Source organism: Leptonychotes weddellii, chromosome 4 (assembly GCF_054177405.1).
Source record: "Leptonychotes weddellii isolate Sample4059 chromosome 4, ASM5417740v2, whole genome shotgun sequence".
Lineage (NCBI taxonomy): Eukaryota > Metazoa > Chordata > Mammalia > Carnivora > Phocidae > Leptonychotes > Leptonychotes weddellii.
Window position 1 is genome coordinate 40,403,370 of NC_138372.1, and position 24,064 is coordinate 40,427,433.

Here is a 24,064-nt window from a genome sequence, read left to right on the forward strand (position 1 = left end):
GTCCTGAAAGACTTGTGAGTTGGAACCACGAGCCCTCCTTTGACACAGGAGGAAGAAGGTTCAGAGAGGTTAGGTCACACAGCAGGTGGGAGGCCCTGCTCCCAAGCCCCACTGTCCCCGGCCTCTCCCTCTCCCTCTCAGGGCTGGGGTAGCAACCTCCTGCAGGCGCTGGGGGAAGCACTTACATGCCTGTCATTCTTTCTTTTTTTATTATGTTATGTCAGTCACCATACATTACATCATTAGTTTTTGATTAGTGTTCCATGATTCATTGTTTGCGTATAACACCCAGTGCTCCATGCAGTACGTGCCCTCCTTAATACCCATCACCAGGCTAACCCCTCCCCCCTCCCTTCTAGAACCCTCAGTTTGTTTCTCAGAGTCCATAGTCTCTCATGGTTCTTCTCCCCCTTTGATTCCTCCCCTATCCCCCACCCACCAGCGGTGGTGGTCTGGGGGCTCAGAAAGATTTGGGGTCCACGCCTAGAGCACCCCTGTTACATGTATACGTTCTCTTTTTCTCTCACACCTCCACATGTGTGTTTTTAAACGCATTTGGGAACATGCCCTTTTGAAGTCTAAAGCTTCACCTACTAGGTCTTTTTTTTTTTAAGATTTATTTATTTATTTTAGAGAGAGAGAATGCGAGTGGGGGGAGGGATAGAGGGAGAAGGAGAGAGAATCTCAAGCAGACTTGAGACCGCCCCCTTCAGTTTTCCCTTCCTTCTCCTAATGTTCTCCATGCTATTCCTTATGTTCCACATGAGTGAAACCACGTGATAATTGTCTTTCTCGTTGGGACTTATTTCACTTAGCATAATCCCCTCCAATTCCATCCACGTCCAGCCATTATTTCTGCCTTCCTCCTCAGGATGTGAGGTCCTGGAGGTAGGTCGTGCTCTCATATTGAGTGCTCTGAGAAGCAAAACCCAGTTACTTCCAGGAAGTATGGGGTAAACCCTCTTTGGGCCTCAGTTTCCCTTCCTGTGAAATGGGAGCGAGGACTCCTAGAGTCCTCTCCCACCGAGTCCCTCTCAGCTCCCAATCCTGCCCCAGTGGGGTAGCCCGGAGGGGGTGGGGTGGGGACAGCCGCGAGGACAGCCCGCTCCCGACGGTTGCCACACGCTCCCTGGCCTGGACGCCCTAACCCCGCCCTCCCCGTTCGCGCGGTCGCTTTAAGGTCGGGCGGGGCCGGCTGCTCGGCCCCAGGAGCCCCGACCACGGCCGGCAGGGAGTCTCCGCCGGAGGAACGGCGCGCGAGGACCCGGATCGGAGGAGAGGTGGGGCGGGCGGCGCCCCCCAGTACGATTGGAAGCCCGAGCGCTAGTGCAGGGGTCCCCGGCTGGCGGCCGCGCGGAGGCCGAGGGCGAAGCCGGGCTCCGCACGCCCCTCGGCGCCCCCAGAGCGCCCCCGCAGCTCGCAGAGCCCTTGCGGGGATCGCAGCCCCCGGGGGGCGCGCGCTTGGGGTGCGGCCGGCTGGGCACCTCTCTGCGCCGCCTGGAGGGCGGCGGGAGCGGGCCGGACGCCCGGCGGCTGCGGGTCGGGGGCATTCGGACACCCCTGGATGAGAGTGAGAGCCGGAACTTGGAGCTTTTGGGGGACGCGGAAAGCCGGGCTAGGGGACCGCCGCTAGGGCCGCTTCCCTAACGCCGGGCGCCTCCTGCAGACCCGAGGGACAGCCGTCCCCAGCATCGCGGCCGCCCTCCGGTCCCCGCGCCTGGACCACGCCTGACCACCTGCCACCCGATGGCTTCCTCCGAGGTGGGTGTAAGCTTACTTCTCTCCCTCCTTCCAGAGCATCTAGGCTTCTCCTAACGCCGATCCTGCCTGGACCCCTTCTCTTCACCTTGACTAGGGGGACTTGCCAGTGGAGAGTGGACACCCAGGTCTCTTCCTGTGTTCTAACTCGCTGGGTGGCCTTGGGCATGGCAGTCAGGGCCTCAGTTTACCCGGCAGTTGATTGGGATGGTTCAGACCACTTCCTGTCCAGATGGTTTAGTTCTTACAGAAAAGTGGCACCTGGTGTTCTCTTGTTGGTTACACAGTGTGATCATGCCCATTTTACAGAGGAGGGAGCTGAGGCGTGGAGAACTTAGGTAAATTGCCCAGTGTCAGAGCCAGGGTCCATCCTTGTCCAGCTCTGTGTCACCATGCTTCACTTACAGCTTGCCATCCTGCCACCTCAACTTTATAACTTGCTTTTCCCTGCCAAGCAGAATTTGAGCTCAGGGATGCTGAGCAGCTTCAAGGTCACAGAGCTTGGCCATAGTTAGAGGGAGTGATAAATCTGGTGCAGGGAAGGGCCTCTTCTGGCTGGTGGGAGGTGGGGGTGGCAGCAGCAGATAGGCTTCTGGGAGGAGATGGTTGGTGTTTGGACTGGGTCTTGAAGGGGGAGCTGTGAAATGAAGGTCCTGGATGGGGACACAGGGCTCCCGAGGACGAGGTCCCCAGGCCCCCAGGACTGGGTTCAGATTTGGCACTGACCTCAGGCAAGCTGTGACCCTCGAAGCTCCATAATGCCGTTGTGAGGATTAAGTCAGGGGCCACCGGTAGAGTGCCCAGCCCGTGTCAATGCCAAGTACGTGTCTGCTGCCGCCATCCTCATGTGTGTAGGCCAAGGGAGAAATGGAAAGGGAAATCCCACCTGCAGACCATCTTCATCTCTGAAGGGCACGGTTAAGGATGATTCATATTTTGCATTTTTATTCTCTTCTGTGGTTTTCTCTCTTTTTTTTTTTCCCCCACAATGCACAACTACTGCTTTTTTTTTAGAAGTTTAAAAGCATCTTAAGTTACCTTATACAGGAGCAAGTTCTTCAAGTGTTGAGAAGCACAGCAGTTTCTGGCTTTGGGCCAGGTCCTTCGCCTTTCTGGGCTAGGTCTCCTCATTTGTAAAGCAGGAATTTCTTTCCCTGCCCTGACCACCCACCTCAGTTGTGGGGAGTGTGAAGAGGTGCCACGATATACCGGCGAGGGCTTATTAACTGTTATTGATTTGCCGTGAGTTTCTAAATTGTTTTTCCAAGCGGATTTCTGCAGTTTTCCCTCTTGACAGCCTCTCCTAGCTGTCTAGCTTTGGACAGGGAGTAGTCAGGTTCTTTTTCTCCCCCACCACAAATGCTTTGAGCTGGAGACGGGAGGCACTTGCCCCATAGACAGATTCACAGCAAGAGAACAGCAGGTAATTTATGGATGACATTTTTCTATATGCTTCTGGTGGTCTGGGGGCTCAGAAAGATTTGGGGTCCATGCCTAGAGCACCCCTGTTACATGTATACATTCTCTTTTTCTCTCACACCTACACATGTGTGTTTTTAAACACATTTGGGAACAAACCCTTTTGAAGTCTAAAGCTTCACCTACTAGGTCTTTTTTTTTTTTTAAGATTTATTTATTTATTTTAGAGAGAGAGAATGCGAGTGGGGGGAGGGATAGAGGGAGAAGGAGAGAGAATCTCAAGCAGACTCCCTCTTGAGTGCAGAGTGCAACGCAGGCTCCATCCCAGGACCCCGGGATCATGACCTGAGCCGAAACCAAGAGCCAGCCTCCTAATTGACTGAGCCGCCCAGGCGCCCCTTTGCCTACTAGATCTTGAACATTTTACTATGACCCTCGGCTCCCCCAGGATCACACCTTTGAATGGCTGCACAGCCGGGCATCATTTGGGCACACCAGCTTGGCTGGGTGAACCCCCATTCGGAAGGTATTCCTGATCACTGAAGTCTAGGGTCTGTGAGTTCCCCAGCCCCCAGCTTCACTGACGTAGATTTTGTAAGAGGAGACGGTGTCTCTTTAACTTCTCCTAGAGGCCTGCTAAAGAACCTGCCCTTTATAAGGAAAGGAAACAGGCCCGGGGCAGTTGGTAAGCTTACCCCAGAGCTGCAGAGTGGGGACCAAAGGCAGGCCTCCACTCCGTGGCTGGGTGCTGGAGCCGCTGGGATCCTGTGTTCCCTCCCTCCTCTCAGCTGGGAGGGAGGCTTTTCACATAGCAGGTGTTTACCCAGTAATACTTCCCCTCACTTAAGGGAATTTCTTCAACAAATGTGTATTGAGCAGCTACTATGTGCTAGGCACTGGGGGATATAGCCATGAACGGGGCCAACGTGGATCCTGTCCTCAGGGTGCTCACTGTCTGGTGGGGAGCACAAGCAAAGAAGAAGTTAAACCCAGACAGAGAAGTGCTGTGATCCGAGAAGGCCCCGGGGACTTGGTGTTTAAGTGGAGGCTTCTTGGGTGAGGGCCAGCCTGAGCCTTGAGGGGAGATAATGGCAGGTTACCAAACAGAACAGCACGGACAATGGCCTAGAGGTTGGCTTTGGGGGACAACATGGATGTGGGTTTAGTTCCTTCCTGTCTGTGGGATCTGGGGTCAGATTTCCTCCCAGTGTTTGTTTTTCCTGTGCATTTTTTCTTTGCCTGATGGTGATAACCCACCATGCATAATTGGGTATACTGAGCCGAAAAAAGGAAGATATCTGCATTTCCCCCCTTGTTGTTCAACATTGGTGCTGAGCTTGTTTTCTCAAACGGGTTATTGATATTCCATCCAGAGGGTATGCCATGCTTTACTCACCCTGTCCCTGTAGTTGGACATTTAGGCTTCCTCCAAATTAGGACCCTTAAAAGTAAGGCCAGGGTGGACACCTTTTTGCACAAAGGGGCTACCCTGTCATGGATGTAAACTTGGGGCTCCTCAGTGCCCTCTTCCACGTCTGCTCCTTTACCTGCCCTGGGTCTGTGCCTTCCTCTGCCAGCTGGAGGGAAGTACGGCCCCCTCTCAGGATTGTGACCGGGGGAAGCGAGCCACTGCATCACCAGCAGGTCCCACCGTGGAAGGCCTGGTGGGCCCAACGAGCGTGCCTGCTGGTCCCTCCCAGCCTGAAGCAGACGGGCCAGCGGGGGTGGGGCTGGGGCGGCGGGGAGTCATATGCACCAGGCTGATGGGGCCTGTGAGGCCTAGGGGGGCCCCCAGAGTGAACAGGGCCACACTTACTGAGCTCCTGCTGGGTCCCAGGCATGGTGCTTGGAACTTGGGACACATTCTCAGTGACCTCTGAAACAGCACTGCGGAGTTGGGAGTATCATCTCCATTTTACAGATGAGGAAAACAGAGGCACAGAGGAGTCAAATGACCTCTCCAAGGTTACACAGTGACCTCAGACAGGCAGGGGAGGACTGAGACCGGGGTCTCCAGTCCCACGGCAGGCCTCTCTCATGGCCCATTTTCTCCTCTCTCCCCTTCTCTGTATTCAGACGTGTGACGCGAGCCGAGGGGCCTCCGCTCTGCGCTACTGCGTGACGGTCAGCGGCACGGTGCTTCTGGTAGCTGGGACACTCTGCTTCGCTTGGTGGAGTGAAGGAGAGGCAGGGGCTCAGCCCGGCCAGCCGGCCCCACCCACTGGGCACCCCATGCCTGAGGCCCCCAGGCCCCTGCTCAGGTCGGTCAGCTTCTTCTGCTGCGGCGCGGGAGGCCTGCTACTACTCTTGGGCCTGCTGTGGTCCGTCAAGGCCAGCACCCGGGGGCCTCCCCGGTGGGACCCATATCACCTCTCCAGAGACCTGTACTACCTCACTGCGGAGCCCTCGGAGAAGGAGAGCTATAGGTCAGCAGGGCAGGGTGGAGGTGATGAGTGGGGGTTGGTGCATAAGGCACTGTCACGCAATCAGGACTTTGTGTAGCAAATTCTCGTGGGGTTTCTCCTCTGGACCAGGCCTGGCCTATGTCCTGGGGATTTGGAGGCTGATCAGCACTGTCTTGGAGGAGTTTGAAGCCCTTTGTCAGACTTTGACAAACCAAGGTAGTTAGAGCTGTCAGAGAGGGGCAGACATGGCCCTATGGAGATGTGGAGAAATCCAGGAGGGCTTCCTGGAGGAGGTGGCAATTGAGCTCAGCATGATATGGGGCAGAGGACCAAAGAGGTTAAGAGCCCAGGCCCAGGAGTCAAACCTACTGGGATCCTTTCCTGGTTCTGTCACTAACTAGCAAGTAGGAAAGTAGATCGTGCAACCCTACGGAGCCTCAACTTACTCATCTGAAGTAAGACAGAGAACAGCACAATAATAGCAAACACCTGTATTCACCCATGTGCCGGACACTGTTCTAGGTGCTTTGCATATATTTATACTCATTTTGTATTTACAGCAGTTCTCTGAAGTGTGTCCTGTACCCCATTTATAGATGAGAACACTGAAGCACCCAAGCACGAACTGACTTGCCCAAGGACACCCAGCTAGTGCGCGTCACAGTCAGGACCTGAACCCAGAGTCTGCGCTCTCGCTGCTCCTTAGCTTAGCGGACATGCAGATGCAGAACTTAGCCCAGCCCCTGGCACACAGTAGATGCACAGTAAATGTAACCTTTCCTCAAGTGGATAAGGTAGAGAGAGGCGGTTTAGGCAGCAGAAGAGCCTGTGCAAAGGCTCAGGGGCAGGGTGGGGGTGGAGACAAAATCTTGCATTAAGACCATATTTCTCAACCTTTTAAAAATGATTGCTCCCTCTAAGGAGCCTTTTTAGGCTTTTTTTTTCTTCATCCCCCACCCCCTCCATGAAATGTTCATGCCACAGATACACTGTTGGCTCTATATGTATATTTGTATTATATACATAAACGGAGTATCACCAAGATACCAAGAACCCATTTTTTGCCCTGTGGCGAATGCATGCATTACAGTGCGCACTTGTTACATATTTATTCATTCAGTCAAGTATGGGCTGTGCCTACATATCCAGGGCCTGCCTACAATTCCAGTCCTGTCTGCCTGCAACGTAAAAATCACTGTTATCATTTACAGAAGAAGAAGGTGAGGGATATCCAGCTAGCAAGTGGCCAAGCCTGCTGGCTGCAAAGCTGCCATTCTCCCACCCCAGCCTGCAATCCCTGGGTTTTGGGGTGTTAGGGGCTAAGCCAGACATTAGTGAGCTAGCCTGGGACCTGGACACCCTTCTCCCCTTAGGGAGAGGGGAAAATGTATTCTGAGTTAAAGAATGTAACAAATTCTTCCTGCTGGACTGTGACTCCCTGAGGTCAGAGACAATAGAGTATTCACCAGGGGCCACTTGGTACAATGGTCTGGCCTTGGTTTGACCCAACTGTTAGAGGGAAGGGCTAGGCCTCGGGGACTCTCCAGCCAATTCCCTCACTTCTCTGCTGAAAAGCCTGGTCTCAGAGAGACCGAGGACCTACCTGGTCACACAGCGAGTTAGTGGTTGACTGGAACCAGGCCAGCCCTCGGGGTGCGCTGGACTACGGCCTTTCCGTCCTCGCCCAGCCTGGCCTGACCGCTTGGGGTGGGTGTTGTCTGTACACACAAGCGTGTTGACTCAACAGGGTCGGGGCCACAGTGTGTGTGTCAGGTGGGGCCAGTTGGCCTTCATTCCCTGCAGGGCCAGGGAGTAGCCCACCCAGGAGGGTGCTCATGGCCCATCAGGTCTGGAGACCCAAGTCATAGGTCCAGAACGAGGATGGCCAGAAGTCGGGGAGGCTGCTTCTGTGAATGACTTTCTTGTCCCTGAAGCTGACATCGCCCAGCCCTGCTGCTTTGTGAGGCCAGCCTCTGGCCCCCACGGGGAGGCTACTCTGCTGGCGGCTGGACAGGAGGCCTCCCAGGGCCCCCACCCTCAGTGAGCCCAGCAGAAAAAGCCTGCGTCTATTCAGACGTGAGGCTGTCAGCATCTGCTCTTTCGTCGATAAGCAGTGTGGCCTTGAGCATGTTACTTGGACTCTCTGAACTGTGTCTAATTCCTCATCTGTCTTCTGGCCGTGACAGAACTTTCCCCTGAGATGGCTGAGAGGCTCGGATGAGGTGATGGATGAGGAAGTGTAGGCCCTGCAAGGTTCGTGCACACTTTAGCTCTGCTGCTGGGCATGACTGTGCTTTATAGCTTGCCGGGCACTCCGGTGCCCACTCACTTGATTTGAGCCTCAACGGTAGGAGGTAAGCGTAAGGATTAGGCCCATTTTACAGACAAGATAGCTAAGGTGTGGACAGATTAGGGTTTGGGATGGGAAGAAGGGTGATAGGTGCTGTTGGCTTGAGCTTTGCAATTAGACGGGGCTGGGGCTTTGCTGTTCAGTTGATGCGTGACCTTTACTTGTCTGTACAATGGCTGAGAGCCATGCCCCCAGGCTTGTCACAGACATGACGTAGATTAGGGAACTTACACACTGGGCAAATAGTAGTTCATCCTTGTCCCTTTCCCTACTGTGGTTGCCCGACTCAGCTGAAGGGTAGAAGAGGGAATGCGGGGCTCAGGCCTCCTGCCCCCATGGGGCTCCAGGGACTAGGGCAGGCCCTAGCCTAGGTGGAGCTTGCTGTGCCCGGGGATCCTAGTGGCAGACCCCCCCCCACACACCTGCAGGGCGCCGTATCCAGAATATTCCATGAATGGAGCCTCCATCTGGAAGTGTGTGTGATATGGCCGCCCTGCATGGGGCCTCGTGGTCCCCAAGTTCCCAGCCTCTGGACCGCGAGTATGGAACTTGGGGCTGGCTGGGCACAGCTGGTTACTAAGGCCACATCAGGTGGCATGAGGGCCACTCCATGTCTGCCCTATAAGCAAACTTCCTGCTGTGGGCTGAGCTTACCTGGCATCTGTGCCCTGCCCAGCCAGCTGTTGCCTGCTCAGATCATCCCAGGTGTACCGCACATCTGGCTCACATCTCCAGAGTTTGGAGAAACAGGGAGAGGCAGGGGTGTGCTGGGAGGGGAGCAGGGCAGAGGACGTGGGGATCTGGAAGCTGCATTACCCGCCTTTTTCTGAGTGTTGTCAGAGCTTTTTCCATTTTCCCCGTCCCTGAATCTTTAAATGGGAATTGTTATCCCCATTTTACAGATGAGGAGAAAGAGGCTCAGAGAGGCCGTGTGAACACGGCCTAGGTCACACAACAATAGACAACAACAGAATCTGGCTTGCTGGCCTCCAGAAGCAAAATTCTTTGCCTGCCCTCACATGCAAAGGATGCTGGGAACTCAGAGGAGAATGAGACCCCCTAGGAGCTTCCTCAGCTGCAGGGCTCCCGGGCTGTCTTCCAGAGGAGGACGGTCAGTGGGAGAAGCGTGGACGGGGAGCCCAGGCTTGGCTCCTGGCTGGTGCCCTCCATCAGGCTGGGGGTCGGCCCTGGGCTCCCCACCGTGACCCTGTCTGTGACTGGAGCAGCAAGCCCATCTCCCCAGGGGGTCACTCTGAGGGCTGTGGTTGCCTGGGGCTGAGAAGACACGTTGTCCAGAGAAGGGCCATGGCCCCCGGCGGGTGACGGGGGCTCCCATGAGGGGCAGCAGCCGGTGTCCGGCACAGCCCCCCACCAGCCCGGAGAGTGAAGTTCCCTCCACCACCTCTTCTGACCCCCAGGGCCAGCCTCCTGCCATCTAGACAGGCAGACCCCCGGGTGTGGATTGAACTGCTTCCTCATCCGCTCCAGACTGATGAGCGTGGGCAAGTGACAGGCTCTCTGAGACAAGTTTTGGCCCCCATGCCCCTTCCTCACAGAGTCTTTTGAGATTTTGTTATTGGCTCCTGTTTATGGAGCGTGTGCTAAGTGCCCCTTCCCCTACATCATCTCAATTTATCTTCATATAGTCCCGTGACAGAGGTGCCATTTTTGTCCTCATTTTATAGATGGGGAAATTGAGGCTCAGATTAATGGAGTTACTGACCCCACCATCTTCCACCAAGAATGGGGCAGAGCAGAAAGTTGAACTAGCCAGCGCCCGACTCCTAACTCGGTGTGGAAAGCAACCTTCAGGATCACATGGTTGGCCCCCGTATCTGGCAGTATCATCACCAAAGCCGAAACAGCCCAGACCTAGGATCAGTGACACTCCCACCCACCAGGGTCCTGGGAAGGGAAGAAGCACTAACTCCCTAGAGGTGACCCACCAGGCTTCTGAGAGCATTGTGGCTAGGATACAGGTAACCTGTTTTTGGAATCTAGCCCATGGAGCCTGGTCCGAGAAGCCTCACAGGACCTGGTCTCTGTCCTAAATCCCTGCAGGGTAGTTCATTTATTGGAGGTAGGGCACGTCACAGGAAAGCCAGGCTGTTTACAGATAGATGTGGTTGACCTGGTAGATACTGAGCTCTCCATCTCTGGGGTTATGCAAGCGTAGGTAATCACTCTGCAGACTTATCATATGGGGTCTCAAGTGTCCAGATGGGCAGGAGAATTGTCTCCCATCCTTCCTTAAGCATCCACAACTCCGGATCTTGTAAGGGATATTACAATAAGCTAGAAGTCTTTCTGCGTATGAACCATCACTCTGTCTTTCAGCAAACATCCCCAGACCCCTGCCCTCAGCCCCTGGATGCTCAGTCCCTGGTGGGGTCAGTGCGGTGACAGGGGGAGAGTGCTCTGGGAGCCCAGAGCAGGGAGTGAGAGCTATGCTGGGGGAGGGACCAGCCAAGGAAGCTTAGCAGAGGCATCTCAGTGGGGACTGGTTCCAGCCGAGCGGGGCTGGACTTCCCTGCAGAGAGAGCTGAGGAGGTGCAAGGAGCATGTGTGGGCAGCTAACGGCATGGGCAGGGAGGGCAGAGGGGAGGGCTGAGGCTGCCAGGGCTGGCTCATGCCAAGCTCCAAGAGTGTAGCCGAGGCACCAGGAGGCCCGCACAGGGTTTGGACCAGGGCACGAAGTCTTCCCCAGCCCCAGCCTTCCCTGCTCTTTCCCTTCACGCAGTCGCTTTCGCCCTCGCCCCTGCTACAGCCGCTCTTCTGTCCCGTAGGCTCCCAGAGGTGGCTGCCATCCCCACTTACGAGGAGGCCATGTGCTGCCCTCTCGCCGAGAGGCCCCCGACACGGCCCGCGGACCCCCTGGAGGAAGGCCTGAAGGACAGTGCCTCTGGGGATGCCCTGCTCGGGACCCAGCGCCCCCTGCCGCCGCCCAGCTACGAGAGCATCGTTGGTGCCGTGCGTGGCATCTCCGGAGAGACAGGCCCGGCTCGGACTGCAGGGGGGCGAAGCTCAAGGCTCCCGGCAGACCCCAGAGCTGGAGACAGGTGGTGCGCGTGGGCCGTATAGTGCAGGGCCTGGCACACGGGGGCACGCGACAAATGTTTGCTGCTGAATGCTCGCGTCTTGACCTATTGCTGTGTAACAGACGGCTTCAAATAAATGCATTTCATTCTCTCTCGTGACGCTAGGCGCTGCCTGGGCCCGGCCGGGTGGCTCTTCCGTAGCCCGTGCTGGTGGGCCTGCAGTCCTGAGGGGCCCAGCTGGGCCAGAATGTCCAAGACGGTGCACTCAGACGGCTGGCCGTTAGTGCTGGCTGTCAGCTGGGGACTCTGTTGTCCAGATGAGAAGGTGGGGGCCCAGGGGCAGGGGCAGGACGGGCCCGAGGTCGCACATTGAGTTTAGAATCGGAAGAATGTGGGCTCCGAATTCAGACCACCTGGGCATGCGTCCACCCCGGACCAGTCGAGTGACCTTGAACAAGGGACTTTGCCTCTCTGCCTTGGCTTCCGCAGGTGTAAAAGGGGAATCGGGAGTGACAAAGGCCCCAGCCCCTACCCGAGGAGCTGAGTTGTGAGGACTGCCCGAGGTGATAGCAGCTGGTGGTGTGAGCTCACATGGGCCCTGCGGGCGCAGTCCTAATGCTTCAAATGATAAATGCACATCTTCGCCCAATGGCAGGTGTCTGTGAGTCCTCAGCGATGTCTGATTTTGTTAGTCACCCCCCTCCACCCAGGGCAAATTTGGCCTCTGCTCCCATACCTCCTGTGACAGGGAGCTCATTACCTAGCCTTACTTTCCAATATGACAGAAATGTCTGTTCTCTGCCCAGCTACATTCTGCATCCCTCATTTCCACCTCACCCCATTCACAGATGAGAAAGTCAGCTTAGGGAGGTGAAGTAACCTTCCCAGGGTCACACAGCAAGCAGAGATTCAAAGTCCTGGGGCTCAGTCAGCTGGATAAGGGTGGCATTCCCTGAGGGCCGACTGTACGCCCGGGCAGTCCTCTGCGTTGTTTCACGCCGTCATGATGCTCTGCTACAGGTGGTGTTCCCATTTACCAGGCGAGGAAACTGAGCCTCAGAGGGGTAAAATCACAGAGAATAACGCCAGAGCCGGTGGCTTCAATCAAGCTTGCCTGTGCTTCTCTCTCTGGCCTCCCTCTCTTCTGGAACTTCTATCCATCCTTCCATTCCCCAATATCAATTAAGAGCCTCCCCGTTCTAGCCCCTGGGGTTAGAACAGTGCACAAAACAAAGTCCCCAGCCTGCAATAGTGGGAGACAGACAAGAGACAAATAAATAATGTATCTAGCATGATAGATGGGGATGCCTACTACAGAGAAAAATCAATCAGAAAGGAGGACAGGGAACCCCGGTGGGGGGGAGGGGGTACTGCAGTTTTAGACGTCACAGCAGGGAGGCCTCAACCTGAAGATGACCTTTGGACAGAAGCTTGAAGGAGGAGAGGGAGGGGGGCAGGCAAATGTCTGGAGGAAGAGTTTTCCAAGCAGAAGGAACAGCAGGTGCAAAGGCCTTGGGGTGCCTTGTGTTCCGAGAAGAGCTCGGAGCCAGGGGGCTGGAGTGGAGTGAGAGGAGGCAGGGCAGGAGATGGGCTGGGGGGGAAGGTGATGGGGTGTGCGGCAAGGGCAAATTATCTAGGGCCTGGCAGGCTGTTTTGAGGTCTCTGGGTGCCCTTCCAGGGTTCTGAGCAGAGCAGTGACATGGTCTGACCTGGCATCTGGGTTGAAAAGAGACTTCAGGGGGCAAGGGTAGAAGCAGAGAGCATTCAGGGAGACAGATGATGGGGGCTGGGACCAGAGGGATGGGCAGAAGTTGAGGGTGAGAAGTATTGGATTAGAGGCTCAGAGGTAGAGCCAACAGGATATGGGTGTGAAGAGGAGGTAAGGATGCTGGCCAGGATATCCAGGTGATGGCCTGAATAATGCTGGAAGGATGGAGGTGACATGGGAGGGGCAGGTTTGAGGAGGTAGGGGAGGAGTATGCAGGGCAGGGCAGTGTAGGGGCGAGGGTGTGCATGGCATTTAGAGTTTTAGCTCCAGCCATTACTTACCCTTGGGCCTTTGCACTTGCTGATCACTGTCTGAGTATTTTTTCTGCCCTGACAGAACTCCAAATGACCTCTCAAGGATCCCTTCTATGAATCTGTCCCTTCATTCTTCCCATCCCCCCCCCCCCAGTCTATCCCTCTCTCTGCTCTGTGCATGTGCTGGACCTCACCCACGTCTCAGAGCCTTACTGTTCCCCAGAAAGAGGGACAAAGTGCCATCACTCTCTGAAACCCTGTATTTATGAGTGCCTCGCACTTCAGGGTATCCGGCATGTAGTAGGTGCTCAGCAAGAGACTGATTGGGGACCTGGTTTGAATTCCGGGATCTGCCATTTACAGGTTTTGCGACCTTGGGTAGCTCACCTTGCCTCCACGAGCCTCAGTTTCTGCATCTGTCAAATGGGTGTGATCTTTCCCCTCCCTGCCTCTGAGGATTTTGCGAGGATCCTGAATCTACCCGATAGGAAGAAAAGAGCGGTTAGCGCGCCCTCTGCTGGAAGATGAGACCCCTGACCCGCTCCTCCCACTGACGCCCGCTTGGCTGGGAGGGAAAGGCCGCAGGCAGGCGGGAGGGGAGCCGCTGGGAGCACGGAGAGCTGGACACACACGTTCCCCTGTAACCGACACCGCGACTCTGTGGAGGAGGTTACATTAGATCCATTCTACGGAGCACCTACTTGTCCCAGAGCTTCTTATGCGCTGTCACTCCCCTTTTTTTAAGAGGAGAGAAAAGGAGGAACCGAGGCTTGCTCGTGCAGAGGAAATAAAAGGTGGGGCGCGGAGGAAAATGCTCTGGTGACTGGGAGGCCTCTGGAAGGGCTAAGGACCAAATCTATCTACATCGGGGCTGGGGCTGCATGGGTCTTGGTCCTCGTTTAGCCACCGACTCGGTTTGGGGAGATACCGGCCAGTCCCTGCCACTCCTCAGGCTCCGTTTCTTCGCCTGTGAAATGGGCACGATAAGCGCGGACACGGGCAGAGACGCCTGATTGAACGGGCCTGCGAGTGCCCTGCAGAGCGCGTGGTACGACGGCCACCAGGGGGCGCGAGAGGCTCCCGCTGGACGGGGACCACGCACATCCACTCACTCCCCACCGCCGCGCCAGGACCCCACAGCGCGGGCTGAGGCCCCTCTGGGCCTCGGTCTCCTTTTCTGGGCGGGGCGCCTCTCGCTTCCCTTCCCCGAGCCTCCATAAGATGATGATAATCGTGTTGCTCTGGAGGGTCCAGCCATGTTGATAATCAGATTACAAGGCACCTGTTCCTCCATTAGGTCACTTCCCAGAACAGTACCTAGGAGGTGGCCTAATACCACTTTCAAGGCACAGGTGACAAGTCTCAAGCCCAGAGTGGAGCCACCAGCCCAAGTTCACCTGGGGAATCAAACCTGGATGTGACCGGGTGACTCTCAGCCCTTCCTGACCTCTTAGCAACTTCTCACTGTGAGGGTCTCCTGAGCTGTTATAGGGGACCCCAGCCCCCTCCCCCACAAACTGTAGAGTGCAGCCCGGCTGGATCTGACGGCTGGTGAAGGAGAAACCGCTGCTGGAGAAAGTGTCTGTGGGCAGGAACACCAGGCAGAGGGCGTGAACATAGGTGTGGACAAGCACAGCTCATGTTGGGGAGGAGGGAGAAAGTAGTGACGACAAACAGAAACCCCCCCAAACCTACTAAGTCTGGACGCCAGATCACATGGTGACAGCTTAACCCTGTAAAAACTATAAAGTTACCATCTTCCTTTAGAGATCCCCATGGCCTTCATTTTCCTATAATCCTGTAAAGGAATCTGATTTTTCCCATCAGCCCGTCCTCAGGACTGAAACTCCAACCTTAGAATGCCATTCTTAGGGTGAAGACATCTTCTGAGGTTAGGAGGCTGAGGACTCCCTGTCAGTCATTCACACCCCACAGGGGCATCAACACACACAGACTTTCTAGGGGGCAGCTCATTGGGAGCAGGTCTGGGGGAGCACAGAGTATGAGAACGGAAAGAGGAGCACAGGGAGGCCAGGCCTGGAGACAGCTCTGGTCCTGGGAGGTGCGGTTATTATCCCCATTGTACAGGGGAGGAAAACTGAGGCACAGAGAGGGAATTTCATCAAGAGCATGCTGCCCTCGGCAGAGGAGCCAGAACCCACGGCCTGGCCACTGGGGCCCGCACTTTGAACCTTGGCCCACAGTGAGACAGTATCACATGGTGGCTGGCGCACGGCCTCCGGGTTCCACTTCCAGGGGCTCTGCCATGTCCACCTGTGTGACCTTGGGCACTTTACCCCCGCCCCATCCTCCTCTGTAAAGTGGAGATAGTAGTAGTTGCCTCACGGGGTTCCCTTCATTAATACCTGTACCACGTGGACAACTGTGTCCTGCCTGCAGCCACCGTCCACTAAACAGGAGCTCTCACTCCTCAACCCCAGATGCGCCCACGACCTCGAAGAGTCCAGAGTGCTTCAGGATCCTCAAATGCTGGCCCATGGGATCCTGGAACCTTCCAGCGGCATTCTAATGTCTTTTGGCTGTGACACTGTACCCTGCGTCCCTGGCCGGACGGCACGGGGCCACCTGGCCAACCCAGCTCGGCCCCACGCAGGCAAATGAGGTGATGTCAAAGCCTTGGCTGGGGCCCAGCCCCTGAAACCTCCCCCTCTCCCTCCCTCATGTTTTCCCTCATTCAGATTCACACACACACACACACACACACACACACACACACACACACACACACACGCTCTGGCTGGGCCCAGAGGGAAGGTGAGAGGGAGAGAGGGTGGGGGGGTGTGGCACAGGGCCACCGAAGCGTAGCTCCTCCAGCCTGGTGAATGGTGCCCCCGACTGCCACTGGCCCTGGAGGGAGCCGCCCTGCCTTCAACTGGAAGCCCCAATCCGCAGCGATCCCCGAGCCTCATCCTTCTCTGTGCGAGCGTGTGCAGGCATCCACACGAGTTCGCCGGCCCCGCTCAGCCCCGGGCCCGGCCAGGCGGCCATGGCCGATGAGAAGACCTTCCGCATCGGCTTCATTGTGCTGGGGCTCTTCCTGCTAGCCCTCGGCACGTTCCTCATGAGCCACGACCGGCCCCAGGTCTACGGCACCTTCTACGCCATGGGCTGCGTCATGGTGATCGGGGGCGTCATCTGGAGCATGTGCCAATGCTACCCCAAGGTAGGTGGTGGTGGCGTCGGGTGGGCTGCAGGCCCGGGCCCAGGAGGGTCCTGTTCTGGGGATAATCCCCCATCTTTCACTGGTCTTGCCGTCCTCCCCTCTTCTACTCTCTTTTCTTCCCTTTGCCCTCCTGAGCATCCCTCCCTCCTTCCCTCCACCCCTCTCTCCCTCCATTCCTCCCTCCATCCATCCCTCCCTCCCTCCCTCCAGACCTCCCTCCCTCCCTCCCTCCCTCTCTCCCTCCCCCAATCCCTCCCTCCCTCTGTCCCTCCGTCCATCCCTCCAGGCCTCCCTCCCTCCGTCCCCCCCATCCATCTCTCCGTAGTCATAAGGACTGATCCGAAGCCCCCTGGGTCTGGAGCCCTGAACCATGAGGGAGACGCAGCGAAACCCGACACACAATCATGTGCTCGAAACCACAGCTAAGGAGTGTTTGCTGCCTGCCAGGCACTCCTGCTTTCACGGAGTATGTAGTTCATCCTCACCCAGAACTTTCTGGTACCGTCTGTAGTTCATTTCACAGTGGAGAAACACCAGGCTCAGAAAGGTGAGGTCCCACAGCTCCTAAGTGTCAGAGTTGGGGTCGCAGCTCAGCTGCATGTGACTTAAAATACAAGCCTCTCCCTCGGAGGGCTTTCCCTGTGTCCCAGAGCTGCCGAGAGAGTTCCGGGGAGGGTCCGCCATAACCTTGCCCGCATGGGTGGGGCAGCGCTCTCTTCTTCCGTTTAATGTATTCCTAGCCTTCTGAGTGACTTAGTCATGAGAAGAGCACTGGTTTGGGAGCCTGAGTTCTAGTTCCAGCTCTGTCTCAAACTCTGTGTGACCTTTGTCTTTCTGAACCTTGGTTTCTTTCATCTGTAAAATGGGCCCCAAGCTCCTATTTCTCCCAGCCTCCCAGAGTTACTATGAAGATCAGAGAAGATATGTTTTATAAACGGTAGGGTGTTGTATTTAGGAGAAGGGCTTCCAGTCTCACTGTTACCAGTCCTCCCAACAGTGCCTGGACCATGTCAGGGCTTGTAATCCTTCAGGGCCCAGAGAGGATGAGCGACTTTTCCAAGGTCACACAGCGGGTAAGACAGACCCAGGGAGACAAGGAGAGAACTTGGGTTCTGTCTCTAACTGCCCGGAAGACTTTGGTCAAGTGCCTTCCCTCTCTGAGCCTGTTTCCTCATTTGTACGAAGTGTGTGTCAGGAAGAGGGGTGGGAGAGGGGGTGCATTGAAGGGCCCGCCCCGTGGGTCCTGATGTGTAGGGATGTAGGGCTCCAGACCCCGGGCAGCCCACGACCTGCAGCCCCCTCCTACCTCCCACCTGGGTGGCTGGGTTCAGGGGTTCCGAGAGGAGGGAGGAAGCTCCTGGGGGCCTGGGCCCGGCTCTCCCCAGCCCTGCCCCCTCCATGGGCCAGCCGTGGGCTGTCAGGGCGTTCGGTGCTGGGGCAGTCTGGACTGGTTTGTAGCCATTTCCCAAGCAGTTTACAGTCAACTAGCCTCTGTCTGTGCAATGCCCTGAGCACAGGTCACGGCGAGAAGAGGTCCCTGGGGCACAAGCCACCCACGTTACCACCTCTGTTGTCATCCTCCCAGTGAGGAGACGGGATCCTGGGGCCCAGCAAGGGGACAGCAGGGGTTTGGAGGGCCGTGTCCTTCCTGTCCTCTCCCCCTTTACCGGAGGTGGCTCTGGAGGGGGCGGGGGGATGCAGAGGGACCCGGTGGCAGTGGCGGGTGAGGGAGAGAGGGAGAGGGAATCCTACTGGGTATTAATGAGTAACTGTTGATAGATTCACGTGTTCAGGTGCTGGGGAGGCAGCAAGGCAGGGGAGAAACAGCCCGGGATTTCGTGTCCCAGGCCCAGCTTTAAATCCCTCCTCCCTCTGCCCCTCTTCGGTGACCTTGGCAGAGCCTTGCACGGCCCAGTGTGGGGAACCTGTGGGGTCTCGTCTGTGGGGGGCCGGTGTCACACGTTGTCCTCAGGGCTGGTGTTTGTGGCGTTGGGCAGGTCTCCGTATGTGTGTGCAGGGGTGTGAGCACTGGTGTGGGTCTGTGTGGGTGTGTGTCTCAGAGACGCAAGCAAGGAAGGAAAGCATGTTGTGGACCCGTGCCGTGTGCTGGAGAAAGGGGCCTTGTCTCCCACATCGTCTCAGTGCCTGGCCCATTGGAGCCCTCAGCAGGTGCTGGTGCCCATCCTCCCCCCCACAAGGCCCACTAAATGGGAATTTTCTGGATTGAAAGAAATATAACTATAAGGGAATGGAATCAGCCAATTAAGATATAAGAATAACATGAATTGAGCTGTCCCTGTCTTTGAGGAGCTGGGAATCTTGTCGGGGAGACAATGTTCTGCCTGATGGGGAGGGACTAGGCTTCGCGGAGAAGATGAGCTGGCCTTTGTAGGCTAAGTAGAAGTTTGCCAAGCAAAGAAGATGGGGAAAGACTTTCTAAGAAGAAGGAACAGCACAATCAAAAGAAGGAGGTAAAAGCAAGGAGAGTGGGTCAACACGGCTGCTGCACGTGTGGGCTGGAAGGAAGGTGGAGACAGAGTGGGCTCAGCTCCGCAGGGCCTGGGATGCTGTGCTAAAGAATATGGACCTTACCCTTCAGTTGATGAGACAAGAGAGGGACATGATTAGCTTTGCAGTTCAGGAAAGTTATCAGGCTGACATCTGAGAAGAGGAAGGTTCAGGGGCAACCAGGCCAGAGGAGGAGGCTCCTTCACGGGGCCAGGTGAGAGATGATGGGCCCCTGGACCGAGGCAGCATTTGAACCCAAGGCTGCAGGAACCAAGAAGACATTGCTCATTCATCATATGTTCAGTCCCTGCTGTGGCTAGATATAGGACTGAGCTTCTGCTGAACTTATCTCATTGAATTTCTGAAGGAGACTTGGTCAGATGTGGTGATCAGCTGGATCTCAGGCATGAGAGAGGAGGAGGAATTGGGGCAAAGCCAGAAGATGGGCCAGGCAGGGATGCTGTGTCCATTGGCTGAGATGGGGCAAGGTTGCTGGGAGAAGGGAAGGGTTGGCAGAGAAAACAGGGCCTCTCCCTGTCTGGCTTCTGTTTCTACCCACAATTCCCCTAGTCCCCTCTCCTGCCTACTCCACTGGAATCCAGTACCAGGCCCCTGATTGACGGTTGATGGATCTGTCTTCTCCATGGGTATCCCTCACTCCCTCTGCTCCCTCCCTTTGGGGACTGCTTGGAGCTCTGACTAAACACAAATTTGTCTGGGTACTCTCCTCCTGAGAACTCCTCCAGGGCTCCCACTGCTTCTGGATAAAGACTGAACGCCTTAGTCTGATGTTCGGGGTCTTCATAGTCTGGTATCCCCTCACCGGTTTCAACTCTGTTCCCCTCTCTTAAAAGGACTTGTGTTCTAACATGCTCCAGCCTTTCCTTCTCCCTCAGGCTTTTCACTGTGGTGATAATGCTGATGATGTATTTGGTGATGATGATGGTGATAGCGATGATGATAGTGGTGATGGTGGTGATGGTGATGATGACATAATGATGTTGATGGAGATGATGATGGGGATGGTGATGGTGATGATATGATGATGATGATGGAAGTGAAGATACTGGTAGTGGTGTTGATGATGGTGATGATGATGACGATATGATGATAATGTTGATGGAGATGATGGTGGCGGCGGTGGTGGTGATGGTGACGGTTGTAGTCATGGTGATGGAGCCGATGATGGTGATAGTGATGATATGATGATAGTGTTGACGGAGATGATGATGGTGGTGGTGGTGTTGATGATGGTGATGATGATGACGATATGATGATAATGTTGATGGAGATGATGGTGGCGGTGGTGATGGTGATGGTGACGGTTGTAGTCATGGTGATAACAGTGATGGTGGTGGTGGTGGTGGTCGTGGGCATAGTGATAATGATGATGATGGTGAGGAGGAGAAAGGGGAGAAGGTGACGACTGGGCCATGAGGTAATGAGGCAGAGGAAGGAGCAGCTTCTAAGAAGTATAGAGCCAGCTGGCAAGTGCAGGGTATCCGTGCTGGGTGTGGAAGATACCAAGATCCCTGCCTTATTTCTAGACATTTTGGAGAAGCTTACTCTTCATAGGAGTTCTAAGAGCCCCTCCATCCATCATTCCCTTCCTCCCAGGAGGATGGAGCTTTTCTGGTGCAGACAAGTGTCTTTTACTCATCATGCTCTGTAGGAAGAGATAAAAGGGGCTGCTATTTTTGACTCTGGTATAACACAGTGGGGTCTTGTCAAGTATTTGTTGAACAAATTTTCAGTTGAGGAGAGCAAGACTCAGGTCAGATAACTTCATCTTCAGTAACATCGAACTATGGTTTACTGAGTAGCTACTATGTGCCCAGCATTGTGCTGGGGGCTTCCTTATACAGTATCTCGTGGGATCCTCACAACGACCCCAGGAGACAGGTATCACTGGCATCATTTAAAAAAATTGTGGTAAAATACCCATAACATAAAATTTACTGTCTTAGCATTTTTAAGTGTACAGTTCAGTAGTGTTTTTTAAAATATATATATATATTTTATTTTTTAGTAACCTCTACACCTAATGTGAGGCTCAAACCCACAACTCCCAGATCAGGAGTCACATGCTCCACCAGCTGAGCCAGCGCGGTGCCCCTACAGCTCAGTAGTGTTAATTAAATGCACCCTGTTGCGCAACCGATCTCCAGAAGTCTTTCCATCTTGCCAAGCTGAAACTGTATACCCATTAAAGAATAACTCCCCACCCCCCTCCCTCCAATCTGTGGCAACCACCATTCTACTCTCTGTATGAATTTGACTATTGTGGGTACCTCATGTAAGTGGACTCCTACAGAATTTGTCTTTTTGTTATTAGCTTATTTCTTCAAGGCTCATTCATGTCGTGGCATGTGTCACAGCTGCCCTCCTTTCTAAGGCCAAATAATGGTCCATTGCATGTATGTACCACATTTTGTTTATCTATTCAGCTGTTGTTGGACACTTGGGTTGTTTCCACTTTTTGGCTGTTATGAACAATGCCGCAAATATCTCTTTGAGGCTAGCCCTTTTTACAGAGAGGCACATAGAGGCTCCGAGAGGAGAGATGACCTGCCCAAGGAAGGAATCCTCCCTAGTCTCCCGGACCCCAAGGGCAGGGCTCCTTCTGTCTCATCCCACGGCCTCCTTTATGACCTGCCTCCCCTCTGCCACCCGGTCTCCGCCCCATGTGCTGCAGTTGCAGAGACCCCCTGATCCCTGAAAGTTCCAGTACAGGGACTGGTGGGTGCAATTTCAGCCGTTCACCTCCCTGTCCCCCACCACAGCCTCTGTGCCAAGAAATACATGACACTCACTCACCAGATATGGATGAAGCCCCTACTCCGTGCCAGGCACATTCTGGGCACTGGACCAGGACCCTGGGAAATGACAAGATACCACCACCTCCTCGGGGGCAGGGATGTTTGTTTTGTTTGCTCATTGCTGCCCTCTGGTGCCTGGGAGACTGCCTTGCACACAGCTGGTGCTCTTAAGAAATGTCTTTTGGGTGAATGAAGAGCCAGGTGGGAGCAAGAGCCCAGAGGTGCATCCACCCACTGGTGCTGGGCCCTGAGCAGACCCCTCTGCTGTCACACAGGGAGGCCCTCCGGGTCAGGATGGGTGGGAGCCACACAAAGAAGCCTTCTTTCCTTTGCCCTGTAGATCACCTTCATACCTGCTGACTCTGACTTCCAAGGCATCCTGGCCCCAAAGGCGCTGGGCCTGCTGGAGAATGGGCTTGCTGCTGAGATGAAGAGGTAGGGCCAGGCTCTCCAGGGCGGGGGTGGAGCAGGGGGAGCCCCTCAGGCCAGTCTCCTCTTCCAGCGGAGGGTGATGGAGTCGGGTGGGATGGGTGGGGGGGGTCTCCTCCGCTGGCTCCAGCTCTCTGCCTTGCCTCCTCACTTACTGAGAGCATGCTATTGGAAATCAGGATTGTTTTGAACTCTCAATTCTACGAGGTAGGCATTATTATCCCCATTTTAAAGATGAGGGAACTGAGGCTCAGGGACTTCGTCCTGTCTTAGAGCGAGTTCGTGGCCGACCAAAAGCAAAACCAGGTGTGGCCCCAGATCCCAAACAGCTGTGACGGCTCCTCTGGCAAACAGGGGGGCATGTCGATGGCCAAGCACAGCCCTGCGGCTCTCCACTTACAGGCTGTGGGATTCGGGGAACGCAACTCACCTCTCTTTGCCCCACCTATAAAATAGGGGCACTGATCACACCTTTCTCCTAGGGCTTCGGCGGGGCTGAGGGAGTTAATATAAGCAAAGCACTAAGAACAGCGTCACCGTTAGTAAGACGTGCTTCCTATCAGCCTGAGATCCAAGCAGGCAGTTTGCCTCATTACTTCCTTCAGTCCTCATAGGTGCCCTGTGAAATGGGGATGTCGGGCCCTTTACACCGAGGAGGAAACTGAGGCTCAAGAAATATAATCTCAGGGCACCTGGGTGGCTCAGTCAGTTAAGCGTCTGACTCTTGATTTTGGCTCAGGTCACGATCTCAGGGTCGTGAGATCTAGTCCCACATCCAGCTCCACGCTGGGCTTGGAGCCTGCTTGGGATTCTCTCTCTCTCTCTCTCCCTCTCCCTCTGCCCCTCCCCATCTCTCTCTTGCTCCCTCTCTAAAACAAACAAGCAAACCAACAAAAAAAGAAGTATAATCACGGGCCTCAAACCTCACAGGGAGTCAGTGATGGACCAGACCAGACCTGCCTCCCTGGAGGTACCAGGCCTGGCTCATCAGGACACAGGAGCAAGCACTCCAGCCCTGGATGGGAGTGGGACCAGCTGCCCTCGCCACCCCTGGAGGCTGTGACTGCTCAGAAGGCCGGGCTGCAGGTCCAGGGTCTGTGGCCAGGGCTCTGGAATTCTCTACTTTGCTTGGGGAAGGAGGCAGTGATGATATTTTCTGTTCCTGGCACACAGAGTGACCACATGTCCCCGGGGGAATGAGGTGGCTAGCCCCTGGGTGGGCATAGGACTGCACGGAGCTGAGCTCCGGGCTCCTTCTGTGTGATCTTGGGCAAGGGGTCTAGTCCCTGCACCTCACTTCCCAGAGAGGCTATAGAGAGCATAGAGAAGGGGACGGCTGGAGCCCAGCACTGCCACCTGGTGTTTGAGGCACTCAGGGCAAGCCAGCCGAAGTCTCCCAGTTATAGTGCGGATCTGATGTGGCGCCTGACGCAGCCTAGCAGGCAAGGAGCATTCAATAACTGGGATGTTGCTGCTGTGTCCTCATCCAAACCCCGGGCACGACCACTCTGCTTCATGGTGCAGAATGAATGCGATGGTAGGCGTGGGCTTTTAGCTCACCATCTGTAACACAGCACGCTCTCAGGCAATGCGAACTGGCCTGCATTTCACAAGTGGACTCCTGGGGTTAACTTTGGAGACGTGGAGTGAGAGGAGCAGTGACTGGTCTAAGAGTCTAAGCTCTGCCACTCTTTGTTGGGCCTCAGTTTCCCCATCCACGAACTGGGTACAGTTACATCCCCCAAAGTCTTGAGGTCAGGGGAGACCAGATGTCCAGAGCAGGAGGGTGGAGGGCAGGGGGTGGGGGGACAACACCGATGTCTCCTCCTGTGATGTCTGCTGGGTGGTCTCACCTGTCTGTTTTTCTCTGCTCTCTGCCATGCCCTGCCCAGCCCGCAGCCCCCATATGTCAGGCTGTGGGAGGAAGCCGCCTATGACCAGAGTCTGCCTGACTTCAGCCACATCCAGATGAAGGTCATGGGCTACCGTGAGGACCCTCGCCCGCTGCTGGCCCCCCAGCTGGGACAGCTGCAGCTGGGAGCCAGTGATGGAGGAGAAGGTGGCCCCCATGATGCTCAGGGCTGGATGGAGGCTGCAGTGGTCATCCACAGGGCCTCAGATGAGGACGAGGG

The 24,064-nt window shown here is 55.5% G+C and overlaps 2 protein-coding genes across 2 annotated transcripts in view; both read left to right on the forward strand.

The window, feature by feature from the left end:
• Nucleotides 1–1,240: 1,240 nt before the first annotated feature.
• On the forward strand, nt 1,241–11,121 carry TMEM61 (transmembrane protein 61). The gene is made up of 4 exons (XM_081818481.1): nt 1,241–1,280; nt 1,667–1,761; nt 5,254–5,603; nt 10,719–11,121. The coding sequence occupies exons 2-4, from the start codon at nt 1,747–1,749 to the stop codon at nt 11,011–11,013; spliced, it is 660 nt and encodes a 219-aa protein (XP_081674607.1). The 5' UTR covers nt 1,241–1,280; nt 1,667–1,746; the 3' UTR covers nt 11,014–11,121.
• The window catches only part of BSND (barttin CLCNK type accessory subunit beta), a 24,353-nt gene continuing 1,994 nt past the window's right edge, over nt 1,706–24,064 (forward strand). The window contains exons 1-4 of the mRNA XM_081818482.1: nt 1,706–1,761; nt 15,434–16,176; nt 21,844–21,938; nt 23,825–23,991. Coding sequence (XP_081674608.1) covers nt 16,000–16,176; nt 21,844–21,938; nt 23,825–23,991 — 439 coding nt within the window. The 5' untranslated portion in view covers nt 1,706–1,761; nt 15,434–15,999. The remainder of the gene's footprint in view (nt 1,762–15,433; nt 16,177–21,843; nt 21,939–23,824; nt 23,992–24,064) is intronic.